Source organism: Populus alba, chromosome 6, assembly GCF_005239225.2.
Source record: "Populus alba chromosome 6, ASM523922v2, whole genome shotgun sequence".
NCBI classification, from domain to species: domain Eukaryota; kingdom Viridiplantae; phylum Streptophyta; class Magnoliopsida; order Malpighiales; family Salicaceae; genus Populus; species Populus alba.
Genome location: NC_133289.1, coordinates 16,815,520 through 16,827,950, shown reverse-complemented (window position 1 = coordinate 16,827,950; position 12,431 = coordinate 16,815,520). Strand labels below are relative to the sequence as shown.

Sequence of the window (12,431 nt, the reverse complement as noted above, 5' to 3'; positions counted from 1 at the left end):
TCCACACACAGTAATTAAATGAATAATAAAGATGTTCTCCACTGTTCCGCAGACTGAATTAATTCATTTTGCATAGACACAATACGGGGAGAAGGAGATTATATTTGCTTTCGAGTAACCTACGGTCAAAATGTAAATGATAATGGGTCTCATGCACAGTAATTAACATTTTATATTTTATTAAAAATTATGTTTCTGTGATTTATTTTAGAAATAAAAATAATCATAAAAACAATCAATTTCTAAATAGAATGGTGATAATAAAAATAAACAAATAAAAAGAAAGGTAAAAATGTTTTGGGCAGATAGTGCTTTGTTTGGACTTTGGCGTGAGAAATTTTTAAAATTAACATGGATAAAAATTCAATTCGTGAAGCCTCGTATTACTGTTGCCCTTCTAAACAATCATTGTACTTTAATCATTATTGTATTGACGTGTTGACTTGTCAATTCAAAACCTGTTCATGACGTGTTTTCTTTAAAAAAAGAAAAATTGAGATTGACATTAATTCGATCAACAATTTTTCTTTTAAATTTTGATTCATTTAACTATATTTTTTATTATTAAAAAATGTACATAAGTTGATTTCACTAATCCACTAATTGGTGATTTCTAATCCGCTACTTGGTGATTTTTTAGTAGTTTATTAAAAGTTATATTTTATAGTATTTTTTATTTAGAAATATATTAAAATAATATTTTTTTAATTTTAAAATTTATTTTTAATATTAATATATAAAATAATTTAAAAACATGAAAAATAATTTTAAATTTTGAAAAAATACTGTCAAATATTTTAACACTGTCAAATATTTTCTTAAAAAAATAAATATTTGAGACTTTTATTAAAAAAATTCTCTTGTATTTGATTTTTTAAAATAATACTTGTTAATGTATAAATTAACTATTTATTTAAAAAAAAAAAAAAGGAAAACATTGCATAAAAAATTAATGAGTAACTTTAAGACTTTCTTTGCTGTATGAATAAATTCATCAACACAATAATAAAATATTAAAAATTATTAAATTTAATTTTTTAAAAAAAATTAAATAATTCTAAAAAAGAAGCTGGAACGCAGTAACAAAAAGAAAATTACTGAACGCACGAGTTATTAAAATATTAAAATAAAGTGCAGTGCATAGTAGACCGAAGTAAAAAACGTGTGGAATTGATGTGGCGTGATATGAATGGTCAATGAGTACAGAGATGGTGGACAGCGTTCGTAGGAGATAAGACGTGCTATCTTTCACCTTTGAATGTGACACGACCAAGAAGTCAACACGTGTTATATTTCAGTCCAGTCCCGGAAAAATAAGAGTACATTGAAGCGAGAAGGAAGGTTATCAATTCTGTTTTGATAGGTGTTTTGTTTTTTCAATTAAAATAAAATATTTCAGTTTTGAAGTGTTTCGATGTGCCGTTTTGGGGTTGTACTGTTCACACACACATATATATATTCAACAAACGTAATTTAAATTCAAGATAAATTAATTATAAATTATGCAATACAAATACAATGCCAAACAAATATAATTTTAAAATTTAAAATATTTCTAAATAGTTAAGATTAAATAGATCTTTAACTTAAAGTAATTCAACTTAAACAAAATATCAAAATATTATGAAAGTAAAATGTTTTAACAAAAATATTTTAAATATAAAGTTAGGTCAATGTTATCAAGTGGCTAATGAAATCTAAAGTATCTCTTGTTTTGCTCAAATTCCTACAAAGTATAAACATGAAAAAAAAACATGAATATAAACCATATATATTAGTGATAAATCTAATTTTAAAAAATTAATATCATTGTTAATGAAAATAGTAATAATAATTTTCAATATTATTATTAATATCATAGCTATTGAAAATAGTAATGAAAAAAGTTTTTTATAATCAGGTGGTTTAATTAATGAAATTAAGCAAGGTTCAATTTGATTCAATGGCTTTTCAAGAGTGGAACGGAACATGTGGAATGAAACCGGAACGTTTCAGGCGGAATTTTGCCGAAAAATCCGGAACGGACCGAGATTTAAAATAAGATGAAATTTGTTCCGTTTTTTGAATTGGTATGGAATGTTTCGGCCATTCTGGGCGGAACGGAATGGAATTGACAACCTTGCATTGAAGTCATAAGCACCTTCAAAGATTTTTTCAAAGAAAATTATCTATAAAAAGTATTTATTATGGTAGTAGTAGTTAAAAATAATTTTTATTTATAAAAATACTTTTTTTATTTTTAAAATTATCCAACTCTTAAATATTTAGGGTCTGTTTGTTTAGTTGTAGCTTTTGTGTTTGTGGTGTAAAAAACACAATTAGGTGTTTGGTAAACACCAAACTACGTTTTAGACTGTGGAGCCCACAAAAATATTGAGTTTGAGATGCAATTTTTATGAAGCAATTTTTACATGTTTTCTTAACTATGTTTTGTAAAACTCTATTTGTTTTTGCGTTTTCAAAAGTATTTTTATTTTAATTTAAAATTTTTTTTATTTACTTCAAATTATTTTTTTCATTTTCAGATCATTTTGACGCGCTAATATCAAAAATAATTTTTAAAAAAATAAAAAATTATTTTGATGTATTTCTAAGTAAAAAACACTATTAAAAAGCAACCACAACCAAACATTTTATACATGTTTTTTGCTACACATAAAGCTCAACCACAATTTTTACCAAACACGTATCTAAATCCAACTAACCACACTTTTTTTCAGTGTATTTGGTATTGTGGTAGCTATTGTGGTTGTGATTTAAAAAAAGTTGTTTTATAAAAAGTATTTTTAGTTGAGATTGGTTTAGAAAAATATATGTTTAGTTAAAACCGTGGTTGAAATTGAGATTGAACAAAAAATAGTTTAATGTGTTTAGTTAAAAAAATACTTTTCAAATTAAGGTTATAAAATAATTAAAAAAAACATATATTAATATTGATGGTTTTTAATTGAAATATTAACGATTTAACTAATGCTATTACATCATAAAATAAACAATACTTTATATAAAATATTTTTTATTGTTGCATTAAACTATGTTCAATTTCATCACATATGAAATCTATTCAATAAGGATTACAGTTTCCATGGTTTCCTTAACGTGCAACAATATCATGTAAAATATCACGAGGAATAAAATTGGGATTACGATCAAATTCTGCAATTACTACACCATCATACGATCTCCTTCAAATGTAATTATGTAGTGCCATTGAATCATGTTAAAAATTAGTTTTTCAAATAAAACACAATATTTGAGAAACTTTTTCGGATTTTTTTTATTTTACTGGGTCACACTCAGTTCAATGCATTTAGGTTTGGACTGGACCCGGTTAGACCCATTAACAATGGAGTTGCTCTCCACCATTCACATAGCAGAATAGTGGAGACATGGTGCAGAAGAAGAAGGAGAAGGAGAAGGAGAAGGAGAAGGAGAAGACCATGTCTCCATTGTTCATATTGCAAAATAGTGGAGACATAGTGCCGAAGAAGAAGAAGAAAAAGAAGGAGAAGGTGAAGGGGAAGGGGAAAAAACAAGAGCTGGTTGAATACTTCCTCTGTGTTTCTGCAAGGCACGCCATTGTTTATTGTGTTGTAACACAATTGCAACAAAAGTAGTGGGAAGCTGCTTTGATTGACCTTGCTTTCCAAAATGCAGTAAAAGGCGGGGCCTATGAATAGTAAAACCCTTTTTTTCTTTACTAAACATGCAAGAGCTGCGTTTTATTTGAAACGCTTCCACAGCCGCGTAAACAAATGACACTTTACTTTTTTTAAACCACAACCACAAAAACTATCTAATAAACAATCACTCTTTAGTGCTCAACTTCCAATGAATCTCTGTGCATAATCATACCAACAGATATGAGATATACTTTCAATTTTGGATTTGGTAAACATTTATTCACCATTGAAAATGAACTTGCTTCCTCATGCCCATCGCTTATGTTTACTCTTCCGAAAATGTACACAATGAAAGCATTCTACACACACACACACACACACACACACACACACACACACACACACACACATATATATATATATATATATATATATATATATATTACAATTACAAAGGAAAATAATTGGTGTCATATTTTTAATGCTAACGAGTGTTGTTGTGCCATACTATCACAATTTATTATGGATTACATTGTGTAAATATTTTTTATTTTAGATATTTTTTTCTTGATTGCATTCTTTCATGCGATGTTTATTATGTTTTTTAATTGATAGTCTTTTACATTGACATTTGATTGAGGATTAAAGGTTTCAATAAGATTTCTGAACTTTGTTGAAGGCTTAATTAGTTATATTAAGCTTCAATTTATAGTATAAAGATAAAATTAAAAGAAATAGGACCAAAATGAAAACTAAACAACTTCCATATGCCATTTCTTGAATTCACGCGATAAAGTGCACTTTTACCCTTGCAATCTTCATTGACATACATTTTGATCTATTTAATTTTAGCTTTTTATCCATAAAATATATTTTGTTCACATTGTAGTCTGTAATTTTTTTATTACATTTTAATCCCTTTAATTTTAGTTTTTTATACAAAAATTTTATTTTGTTCACATTGTGGTCCCCAAGTTTAAGAGATGAGCAAGAAACTTGCTAGAAAACATGTGAGGGAAAAAAAAGGTTGTTTATTAACTACATTTTTTTCGCCAAAACAATCAATTTTAGCTTCAATGAGTTTTATTTGACAAGGAATTTCATTGGATTGTATTTTTCTTGTCATCTTTCTAAGAAAAGTAGATCGGGTCTCAAATTTTTGTTGTTGTTTTTGCTAAATTATGTTACTTTTTTACTTTTTTTTGTCACTAAGAGTGCATTTATTTTGCACTTGAAGTTTCCATAACTCTTTAACTAGAGCATGTTTTATAATAATAAGTCTAATAATATAAGATAGCTTTAATTTATGGTAAATGCTCATTTTAAATTCAGGCATATCTCACAATTCAAATGATTGATTGATGTGATTAACTATTGAAAGTGAAAGGACAAAGAAAATGTTAAGCTTAGAAAACAGATGCTGATTCAATTCAAATTGAAACACAGTCCAGTCATTAGGTCATATCTAGAGTTGTAGATCTTGGATTTCAATTTGGTTTATATGGCTAAAAAGTTAATACATGGGCCTAAAACTTTCATAAAGAGTCCAAGACTCAATTCTGCCATTTGAAAGTCTGAATTTATCCTACAGTCCATATATTATTCAATGTTCAGCCTATATCTCGAGTTCTAGAAGTCTAAATGACCTCATGAGTCTATCTATTCAAATTCTGATGTTAGCAATGACGTTTTCTGTAGAAAAAAAGTAATGATTATTACCAAGTCAAAAGGTGGTCACTCACTCAACAATTAGTCATTAAATCAATAGTTTAAAATTTTAGCGTATAAAAGGAGACATTTGTCATGCATTTAGGCATTTTGGTTTTCAAATCAAGATTCTATTCTTGCTTCTTTCTTTGTATTTTTATAATGTTTAAGTTTTGCTTTCATTAATCTGTTGTTTATGCTTTTTATCATAATTATGTTCTTATCTAGTTTCTTTATGTTTAGCTAAGTTTATTATGTTAAGATGAAAAGGTTTTACTAATGGTGTTAAAATATGTATAATATAAACTCAACATGGACTTTAATGTTTATATCCAATAAAGTTTGTTATTAACATGTCTTATCTTTTTATCTTATCAATTCTTAATACCTTGCTTATTAAATGGTTAATCTAGATTTGTGTTGTATAACTCTTGGTACAACAAATACTTAGCACTTTCATAGCCAACCCTATGGTATAACCTACACATATGCTATGAAAGGAACTTGATTTGTTGTTAACATAAGTTAGCATCATGAATTCCTGACAATAATTAAAAATATGATGTTACTAAAATAAGATAATTAATATGATCATGTTAAAAATTTATAATGAGCTATTAATGACAAATTATCCAATTGGAACCTTTTTTGTGTGTGGTTTCCAGTTGAGTAATAAAAAGAGTTTATATTATACTTATTTGAAATACCATTGGTGGATCCTCTAACCTTGACATTTGTTTTATTATTGTTTAATCCTCACATTAATCTTACATCTCAAAGTCCTCTTTAACTTATTATTATTATTATTATTATTATTATTATTATTATTATTATTATATAGTTAACCTTCTTGTAGTTCGACCCTAGTCTTGCCGGGTTATTTATTACTTCGACACTCCTCCACTTGGGATAAGACATTAATCTTTTAATCATGTCAATTCACATTGCAACAAAGTATTGTTACTAAAATATTCTTGGTTGGAGCTCTCTTAGATACTAGATATTCATTATACATGTAGAGACTAATACATATTATGTTCTTCCTTTTATAAAAAAAAGCAATTGTTCTTATAAACTGAGGTATAAGAGATACCTAAAACTATTATGTAGGTGCTTATTATAAGACATGTACACTGAACTGACTCGCATAAAAATTTCATATGGAGAAATCACATATGTCTATGGAAAGGTTCACGTGACGGTTGTGTAAGTGATTCTTAAACTTAAGATCACTAAGTTATCTCTATATAGAGAATGTTATGCTTTAATCATGTTACATGTTATTTTAATTGAGGTAACGAGGTGACAAACATTGGGTATAACATGAATTATATAAAGATACTTAAGTGATTAAAAAATGATTCACCACCCTAGATGAATTAGGAAAAATGTTTCATCTTTTCTTAAATAACATTTACTAAGAAATCATTGGTCAATGTAGAATGAGATATAAAAGGAGTTTCAAATCTTATTCAAATGATCAATGACTATTATGTAGATAACAAACATGATTTTACATGGCAAGCATATTTCATGCTTTAATGTTAAATTAAAACATTATTGATGAAATGATATTAATTATAGTAAGAAACCGGTCACTGAAAGGTTAAGTTAAATCATTAATAACCTTTCTAATATTTTAAACATCATGACAAGTTTCTAGATGATGCACCTGATCTCCAAATAAAAATTAATCAATTATTGAATTGATAATAAATTAAATTGTTTAATTTATTTTATTCTATTTAATTAAAATTATAATTTATATTTAGACTAACATATTAGGAACCAAATGAGTCACATACATTAAGAACCATAAGTTAGAAATTAAACTGGGATGATGTAATTAAGTATTACTTGATTATATTTTTTTGTTAACATTAAAAACTAAATCCTTGCCCGCTAGAAATATCTAAGCGAGATTTTTCAAATTAATAGGAAGAGCTATTAATTTGCAAAAAAAATAATGAGATACCAAATTAAAATTGAAGACCTTATCTAAATTTGAAATTTAAATATATATGCATGGAACTAATACTCTCTATCTTTATATAAATTGGTTGGTAGATCAAAATGAGTAGTAACGTATTACTAAACCAAATTTCTTGGATTGACATCAAAATGTGAGAATTGATCTGAAGCAAGAAAAAAGGTATGTTCTAGAAAATTCAATTCTAAATGCCCCTGTTAGGATGCTAAAGAAAAAGTTAGAAATGAACATCAACGTCATATTAATGACAATCAACAGATTGTATGTGTGATGGTAGCCAGTATGTCACATGAACTACAAAGACAACATGAAAATATTGATACCCATACTATGATTATGCATCACAAATAATTGTTTAATAAGGCCAGTAGAACTAAAAGGTATGAGACCTCTAAGGAATTGTTCTGTTGGAAGATGAGAAAGAGTTCTTCAATGAACATCTATGTTTTGAAAATGATTGACTATATTGATTGGGCCAATTGGTTTTTTTCATAGACCATGAGTTAAATGTTGACTTGATCTTGTAGTCATTACCCCGAAACTTTTCACAATTCATTATAAACCATCACATGAACAAGTTGGATAGTACATTATCAGAATTGCTTTAGACTGAAGGGGTCTTTAAAAAAGAAAAAAGCACAGTCCTTCTAGTTCAGTCTTCTAAAATGTCTAATAAAAAGGATAAGAAGAATAAGAGTGTTGTCTCTAAAGCAAACAAACCTACTAGGGGCATCAAGAAAGATAAAGACATTTGTTATTATTGTGGCAAGGGAGAACATTAGAGGAGGAATTGTAAAGAATACCTTACAACTATAAAGGTAAATAAGTTTAATAAAGCTTTTACTTTAGATATGTTTATAATTGAAAACCCATCTTACTACTTTGCATTGTAGTTCTTAGGTATCGGATATCGAAAATGATTTTAACATTTGTAATTGCATATATGAACTAAAATAAATAGAAGATTATTTGAAGGCAAAGTGGACTTATAACGCAGTAAAGAAGCAAATGTTGTTGCATTAGTTATATGAACTAGTTATTTTGTTTTGCTTAATAGGTTAATACTATAAATTTATAATTTTTAATTTGTTCATTATTTTAAGATATTATTTTCATTTTATTTAGTATTAAATGGATTTATATTTATTATTGAGCACAAATATTATTCTTTTATAATAATGATGCTTTTATGAATCCAATAATTATACGAATGGTTTATATATACATGAATCTAATGCACTCAGGATCAATATAAACTATAATAAAATTAAAATAAATATTGAAATAAGTATTAATAAAGTTTGGTTGGATCAAGGTGGTTAATATTTGATAAAAAAAATAAGATTTTTTGTACTTTTTATAACACTAAATCCAAATGAAATATATTATCAAGATTAAAATATTTGATGTTTAACATAAATCTTAAAACACATAAAATCTTTATAAAATTAAAAGAACATGTGATGCATTGAGATATGGATCTCTTATGAATAACATGTTAGACATAATTTATAATATATAGAAAGTAGTTGTCCTTTAATTAATTTGTGATCCACCGTCCTTGAATTCCCAATTTAATACGAGGTCCCATGTTTGTTTTCTTCTCCATTAAGAACCCTAAATACTTTTGGATTTTAATCTTGCAGTTGTATCATCAGCCTTTGTAGCGAGAGAAAATGCCAAGTCGTTGTGAGATCTGCTGCGAAATCCTCATCGCCATCTTGCTCCCTCCTCTCGGTGTTTGCTTCAGGCATGGCTGCTGCAGTGTACGCCTCTCCCTTTCTCTTCTCTGTTGTATTCTTTTTAGATCCAAGAAATTTAATATTGTTGATAACTATTTATTATTATTATTATTTCTGCAGGTGGAATTTTGCATTTGCTTGTTACTGACTATTTTAGGCTACGTTCCTGGAATAATTTATGCTCTCTATGCTATTGTGTTTATCGATCGCAATGAGTATTTTGATGAGTACAGGCGTCCACTTTATGCCCCGGCGTAGCAGTGATCGGTAACGAGTCCCTTTCGTTTTGTAGAACGCCATTTCCTCAATGGAATTTGTATGTTGTGTTTAAACTACGTTTCTTTTAATGGAAATGCTCTTAATTTTCCAAATGTTTTTTTCTTGTGATTTGGTGTTGTGGGTTTTCGATTGATTTCATCGGAGATAGTTTGTTTATTGAGTGTTCATGATTATACTTTTTACTGGCTTCTCACCTCTTAGCATCTTAATTTTCTCAATCTCGCAAAATAGCCTTCTCTTGAGACTTTTTGATTGTTAAGTATTTTAGCCATCTTCAGACAAACAGAGTAGGCTGTAACAGGGATTTGCGGTTTGCTGTTTACTTATTTTTTTGATCGATATGAGCAGTCTACTTTCCGATTTGGATTCATTTGTTCATATCTCTAGCCATGAAGTTCTTCTTCCCTAGTTCTTTCATTCACATGTTAGACATTTTTATTAATCCGCAGCCCATGTTCATGGATTTTAGTTCAGGTTTAGAGGCATAAATTGTTGCGAAGAATGAGTTGCCTGAACTGGGAGCCCTGGAAAATAAGATTGTTGAGTCTTCTTTATGGGTTGGGCTAGAGAGAGAATGGTTAGTTAACTGGAATGAAGCCATTTAGCAGTTATGGGTTGGGCTAGAGAGAGAATGGTTAGTTAACTGGAATGAAGCCATTTAGCAGGCAATCAGAGCATATCATCTTTGTTTATAAAAAAATTTGTTGAATGATCTATAAGATCACCTTGAATTCTTGCCTAGGAAAGTTTTCTTGTAGTAGTTAATCCAATGTTGGATTTCTGTATTGTTATGCTGCGGCAACCTCATGCCTCTTCTCTAGTTCTTCATGCTTCTCCATAACCCTGCCTTAGGTTGCAGAATAACAATAACAAAATCATTAGATAGGTTCTGCTTGAGTTTTTCAGGTGCGAGCAAGGTTGTTTTTTCCCAATTCTGTAATGAAGTAATCATCATATCATATGATCTGAGATCTCTTTGAAACATTTTCTTGGCGAAACCTTTTCATTTTCTCTGCTCCTTTATCTATCTAGTCTTGTGGGACATAAATGGCTGAGAGTAAAGAGAGAGCAACAGCTTGATATAATGTGATAAATTGTTGGCCATCCCCAGCAAGTTGTTTAGACTTGAGCAGATTCCTTGTTTCCTTACAATTTGTTTGGGAAATAAGAGATTGGAGAGGAAGGGAAGGGTTAATGGTATTTTAATTTTGTTGGGGAAGATTATTTTTAATGGAGAAGAGAGGATTAATAACATGTTCAGGAAAATATTTTCAATCTTCATTCTCCTTCAAGTCTCACCCCGGTAATGGAGGGGGAACTAAATAACTTTATAATTTCTTTTTCATAGTAATTTATTATTCTAACTTTATTTTTTCTAAAAAATAAATTCTATCCTTTTTAACAAATAAATCCTTTCAACCTAATTTATCACTCAATACCCTCTCCTCACCTCGCCTCTAACTAAAAAACACTAATGATATTTAATAAGATAACCAGGTGAATATGTCAAGCATGAAAATGAGTGCATATAAATCTTCTCTCCAACATTTGTTTATCCTTCCTTGTCAAAATTATCGACACCGACTCCACGTCCTCTCCAGGGTACTGGCTCCTGATCTTGCCATGGATGAGTCGTTCAAGATGGACGACAATTCTAGCCCTTCTTAGCAGCATTTGGCATTCGATTCCTGCAAATAAAGAGCAGCCGTGTATTATGCTGTTACGAGGAATATGCTAAGTATGCGCTGGCTGGATTACGGGGATTAGTCGTGGTGCGTGTAAGCTGGTCCGGACACCTCAAATTACTAAAAAAAAAACACATTATTGGGCAGACAGTGGACAGTCCACGTAATGTTTGTTTGCTAAGAGTTAATAAAACCATGTAGAAAGTGGCAGCGATAAGAGTTTAAAACTAAAAGATTTATTTTTTCTGTAGTCTCATATTCAAGTCTTGTAAATGCTTATATAATGACTACTAAAAACTCATATGATCGTTAATTTTAAGACTCATAAAATTAATTGAGATATACACAAGCTGGTTTATTGCCTATAAATTATTGTGCTTAATTCTACGCATGTTCTTCCTTTCTCCTTGTGTAGTTTTGCTTGCTTGCAATTAAAGAGAGTGTAGTAAAGACCTCTTGGTAAGGGAATCAGTTAGTTGTTAGGAAAACAAGAGTGAATTGATAAAGAAAGGAAGGGCTCTTATGGGAGTTGAACTGGAACATCGGAGTTGAAATCTGGACAAGAAATTAATCCACATGACAAATGGTATCAAAGCATGTGATATTTTGGACAAAGCAAATAACAGTTCCATGGAAGCCATCGTGGGATAGTTTGCAAATTTGATGGCTGACTTCACATGCCATGTGGTATAGAAGCAATTCGAGAAAAATTAATGCATCTAGAGGGACTTGATGGGGCCCAGTTCCTGAACATGAAGAATGATCGATTGTAGCTGGCTTTGAAAATCAGTGAAGAAAGGTGTTGAGAAAATATTATATGTAAATCCTATGCCTGTGTTTGACAGTTGAGCCAAAAACTCAGTCGTGGTGGGGCCATCCTAATCGATAAGGATGTGGTTCGGCCATACTTTCTTGGTAGGAAAAATTAAACATTTTTTATATTTATCTTTTGAACAAATATCAAGTAATAGAAAAGACCTCGGCCAAGGGTGAAATATCATAATACATCTAAGTGCCTGTGTTTTTGGAATGCATTTTGAATTATAGTAGATATTTTTTAAAGTATTATTATTATTTATTTAAAAATATATTAAAATAATATTTTTTAAATTAACATGTTAAAATAATTCAAAAATATAAAAAAAATAATTTAAAATTTTTCAAAAACACAATCCACTGCGATTTTAAAAACCCAATATAACAGTAGTCTTTGCTGTATTCTACAACTTTGTATCATATTTCCACTGTATTATTCAAACAGGAAAGCTTATCATCTTGCTGGACACGTTAAAGCTACTAGCATGTGTGCGTGTGTTCTATAAATATATTTAAAAACAAGAGGAGCTTAGCTTTCATCATACTAAGGCTGATTAGACGGTTTCTTATCCTATCCGCTAATGTCACA

At 29.2% G+C, this 12,431-nt stretch overlaps 1 protein-coding gene across 1 annotated transcript; it reads left to right on the top strand.

The window, feature by feature from the left end:
• The first annotated feature begins 8,847 nt into the window (after nt 1-8,847).
• On the top strand, nt 8,848-9,433 carry LOC118043863 (UPF0057 membrane protein At4g30660). The gene is made up of 2 exons (XM_035051962.2): nt 8,848-9,086; nt 9,183-9,433. The coding sequence occupies exons 1-2, from the start codon at nt 8,997-8,999 to the stop codon at nt 9,318-9,320; spliced, it is 228 nt and encodes a 75-aa protein (XP_034907853.1). The 5' UTR covers nt 8,848-8,996; the 3' UTR covers nt 9,321-9,433.
• The last annotated feature ends 2,998 nt before the right edge of the window (nt 9,434-12,431 follow it).